Source organism: Rhamphochromis longiceps, linkage group LG19 (assembly GCF_057381845.1).
Source record: "Rhamphochromis longiceps isolate RC_006_pf linkage group LG19, R_longiceps_female_GT1.1, whole genome shotgun sequence".
Classification (NCBI taxonomy): domain Eukaryota; kingdom Metazoa; phylum Chordata; class Actinopteri; order Cichliformes; family Cichlidae; genus Rhamphochromis; species Rhamphochromis longiceps.
This window is the reverse complement of record NC_140575.1, coordinates 31,063,973-31,085,656: the sequence shown is the minus strand read 5'-3', so window position 1 is coordinate 31,085,656 and position 21,684 is coordinate 31,063,973. Positions and strand designations below refer to the sequence as shown.

Below are 21,684 nucleotides of genomic sequence, written 5' to 3'. Positions count from 1 at the left end.
TTTTTTAAACTGAGGTACAACAGACAGAACGTGCAAAAGCACTCACATGCCACACCGCACATGCGTGCACGGTAAGATATTTTGAACAAGCACAAACAAACATCCTATATTCTAGTTGTGTTAACACTCTTGAGGAAACACGCAAGCACAGTTTAATGTGAGACACAGAGGCCACTCGGAGGTCACGTGATGTGTGTATCTGGCTGGGCGGCTGGCAGCGTGGACTCTGATGGCGCCGGGGTGCTCATGGTCGCCGGGGACAGCTCCTCTCTAATTCTGGAAGAAAGTCATCATCATGCCACTGTGTTGATAAATCACATGTAGGCACTCATGTTCTCACAGCCGCTGCTTTTTTGGCTAAACATGGAATGTGGGGACCAATAAATCTTAAAGGGCTTCTTAATTGCAAGGATGAGGCACAGTTTTTATTCTTGTGCATTCCTTCAGCGTCTTACCCGGCTACATCGTTCTCCGTGAAGCTCCTCTTCTCAGTGGAGGCCGGCAGAGCCACCTGTCGGCTGACTTGGCTGTCAGGAAGATGCGGAGTTGCGGTTAAATACAGAACCTCACAGTGAAAAGTCATGTTTTAGCACAGTGGTGTCTTTTCACTGAGGCCTCCAGCCTGTCTAGCGAAGGGGTTACTCCGGGTCAGCACAACGCACATGGATTTGCATGCTGCAAACTTCAGCTGCCAAATGTTCTGTGTTATTCTGCTGGTCTAGCTGCCAGACCGAAGTTAACCTGAATATACTTCTCATGCCTGCCTTGCCCCTATACATCCAGCTCTCCTGCACACTCCTTCCTGAAAATCATGTTACCAGCTGCTCTCTGACCACAAGTGTTCAAAGAACAAAATAAGCTGCGAGTGCACGTGAAGAGAGGCCAATAGGGTGAAAGCAAATCGACGTGACCAGATGTTTGTTTCCAAGCACACGACTCTGCGGCCTGGGCCTATTTTTACTATTGTGCCCAGACTCTTTCTTCATTCTTTTTAAGCAGCTGCATGGAAAAGAAAATTGCTTGAAGCCTAACTGATGTTTTATGGTATCCTCTTCTGCTGAGAAAATGGCTGTTTAAAACATTAAAAAGAGGGAGGAGTCATCAGAAGCTGTGACTGAACCTCTGCACAGTGTCACTGCACTTTGTTCTTCAGAGTTAATTGCCGCAGCAGTGTCAGTTCATTCTGGGGGATTACAAAAGGATTCGAATGTATTAAAATCGGGATGAAGTCAATGAGCGAACAAAGCGTCCAGCACGACTTTTGCTAAGTCAAACATAAACAAATAATTGCAGCGTTTCATTACCTTTCTCTGCATCCATTCATTTTAGCAAAGAGAAGCCGGAGCACTTGTTCCTTTTGCTCCCAAGTGAGATCAGAGATTTCAACTTCGCTCCCCGGTTGATCCGTCCTTCAAGACAAGCAGATGAAATCACATTTCAGTGTCACTTTTGTTGTGTAAATTCCTTTACTCAATGAATATGAACCACAAAGATGTTTGCTGACCACTGAACAAGCTGGGAATCAGCACTAGTAAACATAAGGAATTAAAAATATCAGGAAGATACACACAGCGTATGGAAATGATGAGAAGGGCAGGACACCTACCATGTCGCAGCCGCCTCCATGTCTGAATAGACAGAGTTGGTACTGTGGGCAGTTTTATGGAAGGTGCGGATGGGTGGGAACTTTATCTTTCCTGCTGTGGCTTCTCTAAACCTCCTACGATAACTCTGCAGTGCCTCCTGTCTGTATTGGAGCCTGCTGTCCTTGATCTCCTTCCTCACATGACCCAGTGCTTCATGGAAGAACTCCTCCAGCTCTTGGCGCTTTGCTACAATGGTGCTCGCCAGTTGCTTCACATGCTTCATTTCCTTTTCTCGCATCGCGAGCACTTTCTGCAGCTTGTCCAGCTCCACCTGGCTGGCCTGGATGGTGACCAGGTTCGCCTTCTCTTTCTTCTCCTGCTGCTCAATCTCCACGGCTTTGAGCTGCAGGGCCTCCTCCAGGGAAGCCACCTCGGCCCTCAGTTCAGTTAGCTTCTGTTTTTGAGTCCCCATCTGTGCTGCGTTGTCCTTTACCGTCAACTCCAGCATGCTCTAGGTGAGCAGGAAACGGATAACACAGTTAATTTTAGAAAATCCTCTCACTTTTATTCCAGTGTAGAACAAGGAACAGATATTGACTTGTGTTCCAGCCTGTTCTGCTCAGTGAGTGGTCAAAGTTTCAGTAAGCCAGGTTTACTCTACTGATTAGCTGTCATCATCAGAGGTAAGATTAATGTGCCCAGCAGTTATTTATGTTTAAGAATCACAGCCAGAAAACGGCCAAGGATAAGCTACTTTATTTGAACCCAGACACCAGTGGAAACTCACCACAACCACTGACCGCTGAGAGGCTGGATAGTAGTCAGAAGATGAGGGGGGTGGGAGTGGGACCACAAGCAAAATACACAGGATCAGCACAAGTAAACAACACAAGGGAAAAACCACCTGAAATATATTCTGCACAGATCTGACAAGTGTTTCATAACTGAAAGTGATTTAAAATGTCTTTATGGAGATGAATGGCCTCTGTCCAGGGACTGCTGGTGCCCAATAGCTACTCTGGTGTTTGCTGTCCTTTGGTTTAAACATACCTTGTCCAATGCCAGTGAGGTGTTTTCCTCAGTCAGTAACTTTGCTAACTTCTGCAGATCCTCTGCCTCCTTTATGTGATATTTCAGCTTGTCAATGAGGCAATCGCGCTCCTTGATCACAGAGTGCAAAGCATCTTTCAATCGCCTAAACAGTTTACAGCATAAAAGAGAGACACTGAAAAATGAATCAACAGTTATGAACACGCACCAGTCTTGATATTGTGTTCAGCAGTATTTGCAGTCAATTCCTAGCCTGCTGCAAAAAAAAAAATTCATTTATTTATTTGTGAAATACAGTCCAAAAAATGAAAATAAAAGTATAAACCCTGTCAGTTCTAAGATTTTGTGCATCAGTGTTTAGTCTTTATGAGCACTTAAAATTAGATAAACACAACCTCAGATGATCTATAAAACATGGCATATTATACTGAGTCAAGAACAACTTGGCTGATGAAGCAGTGTATGGGGAAAACTAAGTACTAGTTACACAGAGATCATGAGAGCAACTATCAGTCAGATGCTGCTACTCAAATGATATGAAATGTGACCATGTTCACAGAAGCAAAGGTTTTGGCAGTTTGTTCATCTGGTGCATTCAGATGTGTGTAGACACAATTCCAATTAGGAAAAATATCGGCAATGATCTCAGAGAATCTGGGAACGGTTATTAGCTCATTTTAAACAATCTGAAGTCCTTCTACAGTGAAGGATTGTTCACAAGTGGAAAACACTCAAGGAAGTTGCCAATCTTTGCAAAAGTAGATGTTCCAGCTAAGAGAAATTAAAAAAAGACTACTAAGGCCCCAGTTAGCATGTAACTACAGTACAAAAACAAACAAACAAACAAAGTATTGCATCTTTGCCTCGTCTTTCTAAAAAAAAGACATGTCAGTATGACTTCGGTTTGCAAAGATGCATCTTAGACAAACCACAAAACCTCTAGAACAATATCCTTTGGAGAAACAAGACCAAAATTGAGTTGTTGCCCATAATTTATAGTGCCACATTTCATGACAAGCAAACACAAGATATCAGCACAAATACCTCAAACCGACTGCCAAGCATGGTGGTGGAGGAGTGATGGTTTGGGCTTGTTTTACAGAACCTGGGCACCTTGCAGTCATTGAGTCGACCACGAACTCCTCTGTACACCAAAGTATTCTAGAATCAAAATGAGAGGCCATCTGTCTGATAGCTAAGGCTTGACTCGGTCATGCCAGTGGTCAGGACAATGATCCCGAGCACAGCATCAAATCTACAACAGAATGGCCAAAAAAAAGAAAAAGACTAACAATGACCTGGTCAAAGCGCCACCTTTAACCCGAGTGAAATGATCTTAAGCTGCGCATGAATAATTGCTGCAAACCTCAATAAACTGAAGCAAAATTGTAAAGAAAAGTGGGTCAGAATTCCTCCACAATGATATAAGAGGCACACGGTCACACAGTAACGTTATTTCTGCTAAATGACGATGGCAATTTTATTCATACAGCACATTTCATTATACTTCAGCTCAGTGTATTTTAAACAGACAATAAAGGTGGTGTGGATGTACTTAGTTTTTCACACACTGCTTCTTTGTTCTGGCTTAGTTTTTGTTCATTAAAGGATGTCCTTGACGAATATGTCATCTGTTGATGTCCTGATACACAAAACTTGAATGTAATTCAAAGAAAATATTATTTTTACCATGACTGCATATTTCAAAGTTATTAAGTAGTGCATATTACAATAATATAATAAGGACATTTTCTTTTGTAAGCCTCGTAAAGTGAATTAACTGAATGACTGCACTTGACTTTTTAAGATCACCCACATGTGTCCAAAATTAAATCAATTACCGACACCAAGACCAAACCGACAGGACCACACCAGTATCAATGTAAATGTTTTATGAGCTGTAAAAAATAACTAAACACAGCAGAGGCAGTGCACATCTTATGGCCTCAAAAGTAATAAACTATGGTCTTCCACACACACACTTTACTTTTTCCTCGCTGCAGCATGGCTGAGGATGTGTTCCTTGGAACATGACGAGCCGGCGTGGTCAAAAAATAACATCAGTTCTAGCGAAATCTATTTTTATACATAATCACTCATATGAGTAAATTATTTTCTCTTTGCACTTTGCATGACAGTGCAATTTATAGAGCAAAATTAGACTGTAAAGTGACAGCAAAACAAACAAACAAACAAACAAAGGACTCACACAATGGCTTCACGGTGGTCCTCCGCCATCTTGGCCATTGTTTGACTACATGCCTTTGTTTCTTTCTCCAAGCGTTCCTGAAGGGAAATTTACAGCTTTTTCACTCTTTCAACTTTCAATATTAAAGCTTCTTTTTCACCAACATCTTTTGCACTTAGACATTTGTACCTGGTCAAACCGAGCATCAGATGGGAAAAAGGTCATTTAAGTGACTTTGACCATTTGGTACCAAATGGTTCTGAGTGTTTCAGAAATTGCTGCTCTGCTCAGGATTTTTCACTCTAGAGTTTACAGACAGCAGCCAAAAAACGAGAGAATTTGCAGTGAGCAGCGGTTCTGTTGGAGAAAATGTCTTGTTGATACCAGACATGAGAGAAGAATGGCCAGACTGCTTTAAGCCGATAGGAAGAGCACTTTTGGGACAAGGTGGAACGGAAGATTCACATCACAGATCTGCAGAAACTGTGTTGCTGTCATGTCAGCACCTTGTTAAATCTATGCCGTGAAGAATGAAGACATTTCTAAAACCAAAAGGGGGTCCAAGCTGGTCCTAGCAAGACATAGCTAACAAAGTTGACCAGTAAGTGTAGTTCCAAACCCGGGGGAGAATTTTTGGATTATATTCCTGACTTCCTACCATTTCTTTTAAGAACTGATCCTCCTTCTCTCTTAGGTGTTGCATTAGCTTCTTGTAAGCATCATCGCTGCTTTGTTTCATCTGGAATATGAAAAACCATGGTTACTGGTCACATTTTAATATCCTTACATGTAATAAGTATTTTTTTTGTGTTTTTTTTTTGTGTGTCCTCACGTGAACGATATCCTGCTCCCTTTGGACTTCTATTTCTTTCATCTTTCTCATTTCTTCCTGGATCATGTTAAGCTCACTGACCTTTTGAATTAGACAAACACACACACACAGACACAAAAACAGAATCCTGGGTATTAAATGCCATGTCTCAACTGTACGCATAAATCCACTTAGACTGGATCTGGTGCAAACATCCCACAAGTGCAGCTTGTAATACTTAGGAAGATTTCATCGTGGAGTTCAAATGGCCAATGCTCTTTTGCAAACTGACTTCAGCACAGATCACTCGTGCTAAATACCTCAAGATGCTACTGTGGAGAAGCCAGTCTGAGCAAAATGTGACAAAATGACCAAAGTCATGAGAAACTAGAAAAACACGCACCCACAAACCTGTACATGACGAGTAAATGAGAGGCTATCAACCATCTGATTACAACGTTAGGCCTAATCGTTATTCTGCAGATAACTCCGTTCGCATTCGTCGACTTCAGAGAGCCACTCGACAGTATTTACACAAGCTGGTTTGCGTCATCTGCAATTTTCACTGTGTGGGATCTATCAAGTGGTCAAGCCTTCCAAAAATACCTTCCAGTTTAAAGTTCACAGCGATTAGTACAGCCTAAATATGTCTTTTCCTGATGCTGCAAATTGAACATATGCAGGACAGTTATAAAAATAACTGTTTTAAAACACAGCTTATCACTATTGGAATAGTTTGGATAGTCATCAAAACATACATTACACAGAGATAAGCAGTCATACTGACATAGAAGCTATGGAATGAATGTTTATGTAAACAATAACCTACAAAAATTAGCTTTTAGCAAAAACTACTGAATCAGCCAACCTGATGGAAGGGGAAAGGCTGTTCCACAGTTTGGTTGCTAAAACATCAAAAGCGTGGTCACCTCTTGGTTTTAAGAACAGTTAAAAAACACTGATAACATAATTAAAGAGGCTGCAGGCCTGTAGTATAAGCCAGACCATGTAGAGTCCACGAAAAAATGAATTCTACATTTCACTGAAAGCCAAGAGAGGGTGGCAAAAATAGGCCCTATATGCCAACGCTGCATCCTAGGCCAACTCGATGTCTTCCAGGAAGGATTAAGCATTCAGCTCATGTGACCTTACAGTAAGAAAAGGGCTGTAAACAGCATGTTTTGGGTCACATCTCTGGAGTTAGCCACAGAATTTTCCACTGACTGATCGTATGTGAGAGGTCCATACATTTATGTAACAGGCTTGTTTTAAGTTGGTCCAAACCAGGCTTCTTTTTTCATCCATCATGTAAAAAGAGCTGGAGGATGGAAAACAGCTGCTAGCAAAAGGCTTTCTGTACATTTTTTTTTGTCTCCACTTGTCAAGCAAGCAATGCAAAATTTCTTTATTTTAATTATAAGAAGCTGAGTGCAGGGATGGAAGAGTCAAAAGTTCCTTTGCATTTTAGCGTAAGGATATGTGTGATATGTGAGGTATGGTTAACACATCAAGACCAGCAACGAGACTGCTTTTCTCCAACCAAGCACTTTTAAATTATGCTTTTCCCCCCTGTAGCCACTGACGTGGATTTAAATAACATTGGACCATGTAACTTGGAATGTGTGGGGTTTGTTTTTTGCTTTATGGTCACTTTGTTTGGTTGTTTTCTTACATAATAAATATCCACATAATTGCACACAAGACAGCTGTTGAGACACAGCGCAGCACATTTTTGTGATGCTACAGGTTTAACACGAGTACAGTAAATCACAAGCTCTACTGGAGTTTTCTGCCATGTACATACTAGGCATGTGGAGCATGTTTCGTGGACCAGATGTGAAAGTGCCTGTCTTTCTTTTAGTGTGGCTGAGTTTTATATGAACTCACCAATTTGTCCTTCTCTTCTCGGGCAAGTGCCTGCTGAGTTTGTAAGGCCTTCTCCAGCACACAAATCTGTAAAGTAACAGTTTAAATCATCCAAGAAAACACCACATTGATCACTTACATGAGGGCTGTCAACCTAATTTTACATATTCATGGGCCACACACTGCACACTTTGAGCTTTTTTAAACAGAGAGTGTTTTACTGTGAAAGATTACGACGGAATATTAGGGCCACATTAAGAAAGAAAAAATATTGTTGATCATATTGAGGGGCGATCGTGGCTCAAGAGTTGGGAGTTTGCCTTGTAATCGGAAGGTTGCCGGTTCGAGCCCCGGCTCGGACAGTCTCGGTCGTTGTGTCCTTGCAAGACACTTCACCCGTTGCCTACTGGTGGTGGTCAGAGGGCCCGGTGGCGCCAGTGTCCGGCAGCCTCGCCTCTGTCAGTGCGCCCCAGGGTGGCTGTGGCTACAATGTAGCTGCCATCACCAGTGTGTGAATGGGTGGATGACTGGATGTGTAAAGCGCTTTGGGGTCTTAGGGACTAGTAAGGCGCTATAAATACAGACCATTTACAGGCCATATTAAAAAATAAAGTCAAAAATCAATTTTGAGAAAAATGTGGAAATTACTGATGTTTTTCCATATGTGAATATATGTGATATCAAAAAATCACAACAACAACAATTATAATAATATAATTAGTAATAACATTAGTAATAACACCACTCCCACCATCACTACTGCTGCTACAATTTCTACTACTTCTTGATAGCAATAAGAATGCTGAAAAGGAGAGGTAATTAATGAAATACAAATAGAAATAATGATAAAACGGGGGTGCTAAGATGGGAACTAGGAATTAGGACACTAGGCACTGGTGATTGTACAGGGTGATCCTCGTTAGGACTACCAAGGTTTTTGGGAGAGAGGTTGGTGTCATTATAGGGCAGGTCGGCAGTATTTTTGTTCTTTATTCAATAAATTATTTTTGTCTTTTATGGTGTTGTATATAGAAAGTAGAAATGATCCTAATCTACCAACTTTGATCTTAAATGGGCCAGTCCAGTAAATCTCCCCTTTCTGTTGGTGGAAAGAACTTTAAGTACACATTTAATCCTTGAGATATCTTCATAAAAGAAAAGAAGTGCAATTTCAGCAGTAAGTCTCAGTTTTCTACATATAAAGAAATGCTACAGTAGTAAATGACAGAAATCTGTCAGCACAACTGATAATTTAAATGTTGGTTTAAATTATAAGAAATTAATGTGTAATATTACTCAAAACGTTCTGGTAGCACATTGCCTAAACTATTATAAAACATAAAGGTTTGCTTAATTTACTTTAAATTTCTTATTCATTTTTTTTCCACTGTGGATATAAAGCATACATTTTTGTAGTAAATAGTGAAAAAACAGAAACTTTTCCATCATTTGATTGTTTATCTATGACTTGATTAATTTTGGCTTCATCTTTGGTCTGAAGTCTATATCAGTAGAAAAATCCTACATTTATGCCCTCCTTTCCAAAGTCATAGAGGGCCAGATTGGAGTCTTTGTTGGGCCGATTCTGGCCCTCCAGCCTTATGTTTGACACCCCTGATTTACACCTAACATATGAAAGTTTGACAATTTTGTATTAGCTTTTATTGTACTTTCGGTTGGCACTGCTTTAAAATATTCAGTTGAGTTATTCCGGGACCTTTTCCTCTTTAGCTGCCAGCTGTCTCTCCCAGTGGCCTGCTGTATGGATCGCGTCTTTCTCCGCGTGGTACAGCTGATTGGTGAGATGCTCGTTTGCGCGTGCCACCTTCTGACAAGACTCGGTGTAGTCCCTCAGGGACTGCTCGGTGGCCTTTAACCTCAGCTCCCACAGGACGGCGTTGGCCTTGGCCTTCTCCACGTCCGACTCTTTGTCCGTTTTCGAGTCCCGTTTGCCTTCCTTCTTTTCTTTCCTGAAACAAAACCCAAAGAGGAGTTCAAGTTTCCGTTTGTACTTCAGCTCGGCTAACAACAACAAAACGCACACTTACCCGCCTTTGGTCTTTTTAGGGTTGGAGGCTTTATTCGTCGGCATCGCTGCTACAATTACTGCTACAACAACCGAGTGCTAGAACAAAGAGGAAAAGCTGAGGGCAAATAATAACACTGAAAGATGAGTAGCTCCAGTAACCTGCTGGGAATGTTTGGGTCAAAGGTTGTTGCCAAGGGCACGATGTAGACTTTTTTTGTATAAACTTTATTGATATGCAACAAATAGCTCGTTACAATGGTTGTGCTAGCCGTCTCCATCAATTCCGTTGTTTTTTATTCAATAGTAACAGCTGTTTAGTTTTTTTTTCTTTAAGAGAACCGAGTCCACAGGTCTCCCGCCCACAGGGAAAGCGTTCCTGAGTCTGGGGTGGAGGTGGCACTGTTAAAAAAGCGCTGTATCCGTAGTTTTCAGCCTTTTATGATGAACAACCAGCAGACACTATAGTCACATAACTTCAGGGACCTACTTGGGACATGTGCATGTAATCTCCAATGTATGATGGTGCTTGTCTATGCACAGCTCTAAAAGTCAAAGGCCAAATCTTAAGATGGACCGTGAACATAATGGGGAGCCAGTGCATCTGGGTCAGCAACACTCAGAAGAGTCAGAAATCCTGCAGCTGGGTTCTAAACAACCTTGGGTGGTTCCAAGGAGGTTTTGCTTAGACAAAATAAAATGAATGCATGAATAACAATTTCCAGTTCACAGCCTGATACAGTGGCACTTAACTTGGCAATATTGCTTAAGTAATAAAAACAAGAGCAAACCAGAGATTTGATTGTCCAATGTGAAATCGGAGTCACAAGTTATTCCAAAGTTCCTGATAGAAGATTTAACAAATGTGGCAAGGGGTGCTAGAGTTTCCATTACCTTAGACACAAATCTGTCAGGGCTACAAACCAGGATGTTGGGAGCCTTCCAACTTTTAATGGAGTCTAAGCACCTATGTGAGAGCTGTTGCTTAGAAAGATTTTGGGGCTTAAAACATAACCTTGTGGCAAACCGTAGGCAAGAGAAGTGGAAGAGGATGTGTATTTAGAAGCAGCTACAGAAAGGGATAGTTCATGTTCAGTATCTTTAACTGCTATTCAAAGGAGATTGTTGGCTTGTTAGTGATTTTTCTTTATCTTGCACTTACCTGCAATTTTATTAAGTATTCCTTGTTAGAAATAGGTGAACAAATATTATCCTGCTGGTGCAGTCATCAGAAGATGGTTACACTGTGATCATAAAGGCATGGACATGGGCAGCCAAGGAAATATCCCCCACACCATTAAACTGCCAGCAGCTGCTGGAGGAGAAAAGAAAGGAAAAGACAGAAAGAAAAAAGAAAACATAGACAAATTAAATGACAAGTTTTGTGCCATGTATTTTCCAAGAAAATTGAAATTCAGTCACTTCTGACCTAGTTTGATAGTATGATAGATAGATTATTATAAGTGTATTGCTACATTTTATGATAGTAAGGTGCAGATAAGATGAACATTGGCTCAAATGGCTTAAGCCGTGATGGTGAGCCAACATGTACAAGAGATGACCATGAAAACAAAGTACTTAGATGCCCCAGCAGTAACTTATTTATTTGTAATTAATATTCTTACATTACTCAAACCTGTGCCTGTATGAACTGCATGCTGGTCTGGTTTCACCCCTATAGAAAAATTTTATGTAGTTTACATGTAGTACTGTTCCTTTTCCTTTGGCTGCAAACATTATACAAGTTATTTATTGGCTGATTATTTAAAAAAAAACAACAGTTTTTGCAATGAAGTGTCATAAAGGTGCTGTGTTTTGCTGTCGTTTGATAAATTAAAGCCAAAAGTTACAGATTCTTTTTCATTTTTGTGTTTGCAGTTTTGTATTTTGTATCTCCAACTGCAGAAGAGCACTTCCGACCTTGTTCTTTACAGGTAAAGTGTTCAGTTAGCTACTCGATGACTCAATCAATCACTGTCAGAGATGATGTGCAAATGTCTGTTCTGCTGAACAACGTGCAAGGCTGACATAGGACTGTCTGTATTTGTCACTTGTCTTGTAATTATAGTAGTCTCAAGCTGGGCACTATCAAACAGGATCTGTTTTCACATGATCTCCTCCCACATGATGACATGAGACACATTTGGCTCCTGTCAGCAGTATTGTTCATGTTGTCCTGAAAAGAACTGTGTTTTTTTCTTTGCTATCCCCACAGTTGTTTTTTGCCGAGGTTATGGGAAAACCACTATGATCAACATAAATGCAGTTGGCTTACATCTTCGAAGAAGCTCATCCAATAGAAACAATGTAAAGTTAGTGCAGGTCGTAATTCAAGCTCAAAACCACTGAATTCTCTCATATCATCTTGTTCAGCTTTCTGCAGGCAGGAGCCTGAGTGTCCAGTGCAAATTATTCATCAAATTGGAAAAAAAAGAAGAAAAAAAGAAAAGTAGATATCGCAATACGAGTTGTGTGTGGCTATACTGTAAGTTGAACCATATAGGGGCGTTCAGTGCTCTGGCATCGTGAACAGAGCTTGAAGACTAAATTTAAAGGTAATTACTATGACAGTGAAGAGAGCAAACTGAAATAACCCTGAACTTTTCAAAGCTGTCATTATCATTGGAATTGTAATGACAAGGTTTGGGTCTCTTCAATGGACTTGTTGGGGTAGGACACCCACAAACATGGCATTCCTGAGGGTAACATTGCAGCATATTAATGATATATTGCACAGTGTAGATTACAAAGCTGGGGTCCCTTCTCATGCTTTACGGTTTCAGTTAACTTGAACAAAATACCAAACGCCGAATTGAAACTACCTCTTGTTTAACACAGCGTGTTTGTGCTGTGTCATGCCATACAAGCACTGCACAGCAGGCGTATACAGCAGCAGTTCACTCTTGAACTCAGAATATAGCAAAAGATTATTTTTAATTATTTATTTTTTAAACTTTATTCTGCAATAATATAGTAATTTGTTTCTTAAATACCTGTTTTACATATTCGGTTAACGTGACATTTTACACGGAGGAAAATTCCAGTTGCACAACTTTAGTGGCAACATAAATATAGGTGTGTTGAAAACTAAATTGTCCTGTGATTCATGGCAGAAGCACTAAATGTCCCAAGGTGGAGTTGTCCAAACATTGCACATTATACATATCAATTGCAACAGTAGCCCCAGGATGTGTCTGAACATAAGCACCAATGATTTAAGAATAAACTCACTCAGCAAATAAAACAAAAATTGCTTCTTTATTATTTCTAATAGAAAATCTTTACTCAGGATTTGTTGACGTCATCTCATACAATTGCAACTTGCAGCCATGTTATAAGTGCGATATCAATGTGACATGTATGATCACATAGATGTAGTGAGAGGTCCTGCACATGTACGCTTTGATAGGGGCGAACGACCATTCTGGTGAGCCACAGGATTGAAAAAAGTAGCCACAGTATTTAGAAAAAAGGAAGGAGGAAAGAAAGTCCATTATTTTTAGTCCAAATTACAGTGTTGGAACAGTGCTTTGCACAGTTGAGTGGGAATGGCATGATGGGTGCACTCTGGTGCCAAGCCCCACCCTCCCCACATTGTCCTTTCCGTGGACATCCTGCACTTTCTTGTGCCCACTGATGGGACCTCTGCCCCCCCGTACCCTCCTGGCTGGGCAGGCCCATAGCTCGGTTTCTGCCTTGGTTGTTGCGTGAGTCAAAACAGGGTGGTTGAGATGGGGTCACTTCTCCAGGGATGCCTTAGTTGCTAGACTACCAGTGCCTTTTTTTCACATCTCTGTCCTCTTTCTGTTGATTCAAAGTGGGTGAAAAATATCACAGCTTGGTTCAAATCTCAGTTCACGTAAGGTCTCCGAGTTGCCTCTGCACTCCACTGATGTGGGATATCCTCTGCATACTCAACATTAACCAGGAAACACGTAACGCGAGAAAGCTTTAGATGATTCTCTACAGCATGGCTTATGATGGCATGCCAGCCGCCCACCTAAATTGGAGAAACAGCTACTCATGCATTCTCTCATGAAACGTGCCTTGCAGCCCAAATATTTTTTCCCTTGGAAAGCCTGTGGTTAACACAGAGATGAGTGGGAGTGAGATGATTGCTAACATTCTTTCAACTTTTATTACAGCTGGATTGCAGGTCACATTTGCATTTTTTAAGGTTGGTGAAACAGCTGCAGCGGATTTCATATGGTGATCATAGTAGGATTGTGAAGAGACGGTTGAGGAGAGAAAATCTTTTACATTTTGTATATAAATACATATATAACTGCACAATTCACTCTGTCAGCTAAACATAATTTTGTAGATGTTGTACATAATGATAATACAATATAGCTATAATCATGTCCAGCTGTCAATCTGAAATAAAATGTTGCTTTCAAAGTAATTTGCTGTTCTTCCTAACAAAAATCGGGAATACTTACTTGGTAGAGGTTAATCCCCAAATTAGTGCAAATACGATCCTATAACAAAGACATTCAAAATGTTTCAAACTACAGTAACTGGTGTGAAACTCTGCAGATGTGCCAAATATAAACTTGCATCACTCCTAATTTAAGCAGCAGCAGCAGCATTTGAGCTCCTGTGAAGTAGTGAAAGTCCAGAGTTGTAGGATGGAGACATTTCTGAGGCAAAGTTACTATACAAGTCCTAAATGCACTCATAAAAGTATTTTGGGACCATTTCTTTGGAACTTTTCAGTGTGAGCCATTCATTTGACTTCTTTATAAACCCCTTTCTCCTTTCCTGAGGGATTTTTTTTTCTAGGGCTTTGGAATAACCAGTAAAGATGAGGAGGGGAAAAACACTGCCAAAAATAATCCTGATCATATACATATAAAAAAAAGAAAAGAAAAGAAAAGAGGCAATGCTGTTGGTAGGCAGGTAGTCAGTCAGCTTAGCTCAGCTCACGGGAGGAGGGTGATGGTGGGGAGGGGGGGGACTCCTGATGGAGTTGGGATGGACCGCCACAGGATTGGTGGATGACTGCTCTGGATATGGCCCCGTGCCAAGGCCTTATGTCTTTATATACTGTAAACAGATGACCGGACAGTCCTGAGTGAGCATCGCATCCACTCTGCCTCTCCTCATCTCCACTTCTCTCTCTTTCCAGGGCCCCTGCAAGCCTTCCTTTGCCTCAGCATCCACAGGCTTCTCTTCTTTAATCCAGCTGACTTTTCACTCTGGCTGTGAAAACAATGGCCACGCCGAGCCTGCTCCTCTCTCTATACGTGTGGCTTCTGTCCGGGAACCTCTTAGCGGAGGCGACCTACTACCGCCACCATCGCTACATCCCCCACTTCTACCGCTACCGGGAGCACTCCGCCAACACGGAGAACCTCCTCCCCGAGGTATCCAACCCGGTGTCTGAAGTCTCGCCACCCCGTGTGCCGACCTACCCGGAGGTCCCCGAGGTCTTCCACCCGGCACCTGAAGTCACCCACACCATACCAGAAGCTTTCCACCCGGTGCCCGAAGTCGTGCACCCTGCACCTGAGCGGTACCACCCGCATCCTGCGCGTGATCACGCGCCTGAGCGGTCCTCTCCTTTCAACACGAGTCGCGTTTTCTATGGGATCATGTTTGACGCTGGGAGCACAGGCACCAGGATCCATATCTACAAGTTCATTCAGAAAGACCCCGGTAAGTGCACGGTTCCCTCTCCCTCCCTCCCTCTCTCGCTCTGTCTCTGAAGCAGTAGTAGGGATTTTGCACATGCTGCTGACTCCCACTCTGTTTGCTGTTAGGTCATTCGCTGTGTGGTGTAAGGACAGACATGCACCGACAGAGTGCACAGCCAATGCAGCTTCTAAAAGTAGATGAGACTTTTAATTTACCCGTCTGACTCAACTGTGTAGGAAGCAGACTTTTAAAATTCATGCTGGATGTGGGTCAAAACTCCAGCCTAAATATCCACAGTAATTAAAAGTTAAAAAACGAAACAAAACAAAACAAATAAAGCTTTTCAGTCACCCTTTATTTTTTTTTTTATTACAATATGTCACATTTTACAGTCTGTCTGTTTTATGATCTGTTCACTGACTTTTTTCTTTTCTCTCTCTCTTTTTTAGTTGAGCTTCCAGTTCTGGACAATGAAATGTACCACGCAGTCAAACCTGGACTGTCTTCTTACAAGGACAACCCTGAAGAGGTATGGATGCCTATTTACACCAAAGCTCTGTATTAATTACCAGGTACAATGGGGAGGCACCCCCCAACACAAACACATACCTTTAAGTCGTGAATCCACAAAACCGCTGGGATTTTCATTGGGTTGGGTTCATGTGATGTAAACACTGTGTAATTATAAAAATATCTGCTGCTTTTACCTTACCTTTGAGCTGTTTTTAAACACTGATCTCTAAAGAAATGTCCACAGAGTTTGAACGTAGGATTTTTTAATATATATTTTTACAAATATTTTTCAATATTTTCCTTGTTCTCTCTTCCATAGGGTGGCAACACCATCCGCCAGTTACTGAGGATTGCCAAGAAGACAGTGCCAGAGGAGGACTGGAGAAGAACCCCGGTGGTCCTAAAGGCCACGGCAGGTCTGCGCTTGCTGCCTGAAGACAAGGCCAGGGCTCTTCTGAAGGAGGTGAGGCACGTTTTCTCTCTGCCCTCAGACAGTTTGGCACAAACACCACCCGTCCCGCCAAGGAACGGGATGAGAAACCACTAAGTGCTTACAAGTGTCACAGAAAAAAAGGCAGCATGTCTGCCCGTTTGGTGGCTCTCATGTTGCAAAGAACAGCTGTTGTGGGGTTGTGTGGAGTAACCATATTTGTCATTTTAAGTATTATCCAGACTACTGTTCCAGCCGTGCATGTGGTTTACTTATCTGTCACTCTAAAGCAAGAGCGCACATTTTGTCTTCTGGGGGTTGAGAAGACTTTTATGACAAAGAGTGACACGCTTGATCATGCAGTCTACTATGATTGTACAGCTGAAGACATATTGAGTAGAATAAATCTTTTCCACAGGTACAAGAGGTGTTTGGAGAATCCCCTTTCTATGTGCCAAGGAACAGTGTTACCATCATGAATGGCAAAAATGAAGGTGGGTCATTTTTTTTCATTGCATCATTACCATTTGGACTGTTTATAGTATGCAAAACATTTTTATTTTCTTAAAAATTACGATTTTTGAATTGAGGTATTGTTTGACCAGGTGCTTTAACAGCCCCATTTACTGAGGACAAACAATGCTGCTCTTGTAATTCTTTTTATGAGAGTTCTGTTACTACCTCATTTAAGACAAATAAATATGGCAGTGTGAGCGCAAGCTGCCCCACGCCCTTTAATTTAGCGTGAGCCTCCACATCACTCATTAAGACACCCTCACTATGTTATGTTTCATCATAGAGTATGCGCTATTTGTTATCCTCACTTTATGAGTGCAATAACTTTTACATCTGAGACAACTGTAATTACCTGGATTGCTCAGCAGTCGTGCAAGTTAGACCGAAAGCTGCTATTTATGTATCAGCCTAATAAAGGAGAACCGAACTAAAAGTCATTCGCAGGTTATTCTGCGGGTTTAAAGTTGTTTAAATGGGCACATTTATCATAACTCAGCTGTAATCACTTCTCAGGGATTGACTCATGCTGACATTTTCACCCATGTGCTGTTTTAGGAGTCCTCGCCTGGGTCACAGTGAACTTCCTTACAGGTAAGACATTGCTTGTGTTTTGCTATGGTGGTGTTAGTGGTCAGCAGGCTCATATCTGAGGCTCCAGTGTACACAGAAGCCCTTCAGTGAAAGACTCTTGTCTCCTCTCTGAGGTTATGAGCTTGAATCATTGGTCCAAAACAGACTGCAAAAACAAGCAATATTTCCTCACGTTTTTCACACCGCTGTGATACCATCAAATGTATTTCACACGACACAGGAAATTCTAACTACAGCTTAGGAAATTAGTAGATTTATAACAATATGTACTTTTTATTACACCGACGATGGACTTAATCGTTCTTATCCCGTGTCCTGTGTTCAACTTGCTGCTTATTTGCCATTAGGTCACCTTTACTCCAACACAAGGAGGACGGTCGGGATTCTGGATTTGGGCGGAGGATCTACACAGATCACGTTCCTCCCGAAGTCAAAGGTGAATAAACATTTTTACATGTTAAATATACTTTTTTTTTTTCACCAAAAGTCCACGACAAAACTAAACGTGCTGTTGATCCAACAGAAAACTGTTCAGTCTGCTCCAACTAATTACATCGCCAACTTTGACCTCTTCAATCAAACATATCAGCTCTACACACACAGGTAAATCCAGGAGTGAGATATTTTTAGTATAATGCAAAGCAGGACATGCATATATGTCTTTAAATTGATCCTAACTGTATGTCATCATTATACAGCTACCTTGGAAATGGACTATTTGCAGCTCGCTTTGCAACTCTTGGAGCACTGGGAGCTGATGGTAGGGTGTCTTATAACTTTAATCATCTTTCTTGTTATTCTTTCATAAATGTATTGATTTCAAGACAAAAAAGCCTTTTTTTAATGTTTGTTTTCCCAGGTCTGGATTGGAAAGTCTTCTCTAGCTCATGCCTCCCGAAAAAGTTCAGGGAAAATGTGACTTTTTCAGGAACCACCTATAAAGTTAGCGGGATTCCAGACGGTAAGATAAAAGCAGTCTGAGGTTTCGATTGTATTCCCACTGCCTTGGATCCAACAATCCAAGCATTCCATTCCAAACTCTGGAACACAATAGCGTACAGTATAATACAGTCTCACATGAGAACATTTTAAAGTTTAACCTTGGCGCCGAACGCATGTTTTGTCATCCTCTCTCCCTCTCCGTCTTCCCTCTTGAACAATTATATTGCAGTCAACCTTGTATTTAAACGAAAAGAAAACTGTCAGTTAAGTTCACAAATAAGGCAGTCACTCCCATACCACAGTCGAGTAGCCAAAAGATGCTGGGCTTGTCCCTGAATTGTTATTTTTTTGTGTAACGAGCAGCTTGATCTGGCTTGCTCACAATTATGTGGTAAAAATAGACAGCACAACAGGGCTGTGCAAGCTGCCGCTCTTGTCAGCACATGGTTTTGCCGGCACAAGTGAGCCAACCATACCCATGGGGCTGTGTGAAACTTGCCCTTCTGGGGCTTCCCTGGTATATTATCTGATAAGCCCCTAGCTTCAACCGCTGACTGACCTCAGAGTGAGGCTCCCAGTGTTCTGAACTGCATTCCTTCCATTGCTTCCTCTATGCAACATTAAGTCACAAATCTTCTTCCTCCTCCTGCTCTTTTCTTTCCTCAGGATACGCCGGCTATAAGTTGTGCTACTACGAGGTCATGAAGGTGATCAAAGGAATAATTCACCAGCCATATGAAGTGAGAGGCAGCAGCATCTTCTATGCTTTCTCCTACTACTTCGACAGAGCTGTGGAGTCTGGTCTCATCGGTGCGTAGGCACAGGCCAGCAACTCTTTCCATTATCTTTCATGTCAATTACCATGTTTTGCACAAAGTAGGTATTCAGATTGCACATTTGTTTTTGTATTTGTTCCACAGATGGCAGTCGAGGTGGTACGGTTGAAGTCAGGGATTTCAAGAAGAGAGCCAAAGAAGGTATGAGTTACACACGCTATCTTCTCTGGGGTTGGATAAAGTGAGTGAAACCGACAATCTTACAAGTTATATATATATTCTAACCGCTGAAACTTCATGCTGTAGAGTCAAGCAAAGGCTTGTTCGTGCCCAGAAGCTTGGCACACCAAACTGGCACAACTTATTCTGTCAAAAAAAAAAGTGTTACAACAGTAAAATGTAACAGATTATTTTCCCAAGCGCATTATGGAGACAAATTACAGGTCAAATGTAGTTTATTATAGAATAAATATATGTTAACATTCCATTAAAATGCACAAGTATATTCAATTGACACATGCCATTCCTATCATTTTCAGTAAGTGACAGCTGTAATGTCCATGCTGAACCACATTTATAGCGAGCGGGAATGAGCTGGTGTGTTATGTAAGGCTGTTTGTATTGTGAGAACGCTGTCACGTGGTCTGGAGGAACAAGTCTAGCTCAAGCTGGGCTGGCAGCTGAGCTGAGGATGTCTGTCTGGCCCTGGCAGGAGGGCACCTGACAGCCACACACCACCTGGGGGCTGACACATACTGAAACACACACACACACACACACACACACTGTGCTCGGCTGTTTAACACCACCACCCACCCACAGCCTTGTGCTGACCTTGAGCCGTATTAATCGCACCTCCGTGATTATTCAGCCAACCAAAACAGAAAGGCTATCTTTTAATCATGCTGCACACAAGTTAGAAATGGTGGTATTTTTATGCTGTTGCGTAACATGTGAATCTTCTGTTCATGCCACATATAAAAACTGTGTTTCGATGTTTTTTTCATGTGTGTGTGTTTGCAGTGTGCAACAAGATGACCAAATACCGGGCAATTAATCCCTTCCTGTGCATGGATATGACATACATCACCTGCCTGTTAAAAGAGGGCTTTGGCTTTAAAGACAGCACGGTGCTTCATGTGAGTGAAATTAATTACAGACAGGTTTTTTACTGTAGCTATTTATAAAAACGGATTACAAAAACCTTCACATCCTGTCACTCTGTATTTTTAAAATCATTGTAAAACTAAACGGTTTTGATGGAGATCCCTCCTCTCTTTTGCTTCGACAGCTTGCCAAAAAGGTGAACAATGTGGAGACAAGCTGGGCCCTGGGGGCGACCTTTGACTACTTCAGAAACTTTAACATCCACTAAGGCGGGTCGCTGTTGCTGCAGCTGGCACTGAGAGGGACTGTCACTGTGGGGCTTCCCTTCCTCCATCAGCCCATCACCAACACACACCCACTCACACCATGCTTCCTCGCTCACCATGCCCCTCATCTCCTCAACCTCAGCACACTTCAAGAACTGTTGAAAAAGAAATCACTATTTTTTTACAAGGCCAGCTATTTCTACTGTATGTTGAGCTCATAACTGGCGGGCTGACTTTTATTTTTGTAAAACGTTTACCTTTTCTAATTCCCTCCGAGTGTCTAATCTGAAACAGCTTCTCCACCTACCTATAAAGTGCCTGACAGGTCATTTAGAAGCAATACAACAGGTCGTGGTACTTTGGTGCTCACTGTGGTCCCAGCGTACACTGTATAGTACAGTGGAACATTTAGAGACTAGTTGCTGGAGCAGCAACCATTGTTGTCTTTGTAGATGCTTGGAAATCCATTTCCTTTTCATGCTAGATGCAAATCATCTTCTAGGACCCCAGTTAATTTTCTCTAGTCTTAGACAAACTCAAAACAGAGCAGCTGACCATCATATAGCTTCCATTTACTTTGCAAGTAACACTTTAACTGCAGATAATGTAGCCAAGGTCACTCACCTTGATGTATTCTACAGCTGTACATATTCATCATTAGTGGTGGATTCACCATGACCCTGGGGCAGAGAGATGTGGAGAGATGCCTCTGACAGAGTGGGTTATAGATGCTGCTACTTAAATGAGGTTAAATTCCATATTCTTTTAGCGTGCAGTCATTACTGTGACATTAAAATATCTTATGAAGCAGGGCTCAATTACCTGGGGCCTTTGTGATGAACTGTACTACCAAAGGAAAAGAAAGCCTCATCCAGGGTAGACCATGCATGCAGATTCCTAATCCACAGCCAAACAAATACAGCAAAATGTTTTTGTAATAACATCTTTGAGAACTCCTTGTTGGTTGCTCAGAGTCATTTGTATTTCTTGTGAACTGTACAAATATTTAAATAACTGAAAGTTTATGTAAGAGTATTTTAATTATCCTCATCCGATATTAATGTTTAAACTCTTTGTGTAACCGTTTCGTAAGCCATGCCTCTACTGTCCTTTTAATATTCAACATACTCCAATAACTACTGCTGTATATACATAATGTAAACTTAGTGAAACTTATTTGGTAAGAAGTGCTTTTACATTGCAAAAACTTTATGCCGCACAACTGCTGCCAAATGCCTCTGTACTCATACTCATCAGTATCAGAGTACACTCATGCGTGACAATATGTACATTTGAAGTAAATCCAGTGAGATCATGTATGTGTCAATAAAACATGAAAAAACAAGCTTTGTGTATGTTTCAATATATTAAAAGAA

The 21,684-nt window shown here is 41.5% G+C and overlaps 2 protein-coding genes across 2 annotated transcripts; one reads left to right on the top strand and one right to left on the bottom strand.

Moving 5' to 3' along the window:
* Positions 1–96: 96 nt before the first annotated feature.
* On the bottom strand, positions 97–9,680 carry bbof1a (basal body orientation factor 1a). The gene is made up of 11 exons (XM_085391851.1): positions 9,550–9,680; positions 9,219–9,471; positions 7,523–7,588; positions 5,657–5,737; positions 5,483–5,563; positions 4,846–4,922; positions 2,637–2,781; positions 1,607–2,097; positions 1,305–1,409; positions 456–527; positions 97–276 (listed from the first exon to the last, which is right to left on the bottom strand). The coding sequence occupies exons 1-11, from the start codon at positions 9,591–9,593 to the stop codon at positions 183–185; spliced, it is 1,509 nt and encodes a 502-aa protein (XP_085247977.1). The 5' UTR covers positions 9,594–9,680; the 3' UTR covers positions 97–182.
* A 4,920-nt stretch (positions 9,681–14,600) lies between these two features.
* entpd5a (ectonucleoside triphosphate diphosphohydrolase 5a) lies at positions 14,601–21,647 on the top strand. The gene is made up of 13 exons (XM_085391343.1): positions 14,601–15,188; positions 15,617–15,696; positions 16,000–16,143; positions 16,529–16,604; positions 17,182–17,217; positions 17,565–17,653; positions 17,741–17,820; positions 17,916–17,977; positions 18,077–18,178; positions 18,826–18,969; positions 19,080–19,136; positions 19,959–20,074; positions 20,227–21,647. Exons 1-13 carry the CDS (start codon positions 14,744–14,746, stop codon positions 20,308–20,310), a joined length of 1,515 nt encoding a protein of 504 aa, XP_085247469.1. The 5' UTR covers positions 14,601–14,743; the 3' UTR covers positions 20,311–21,647.
* Positions 21,648–21,684: the final 37 nt, after the last annotated feature.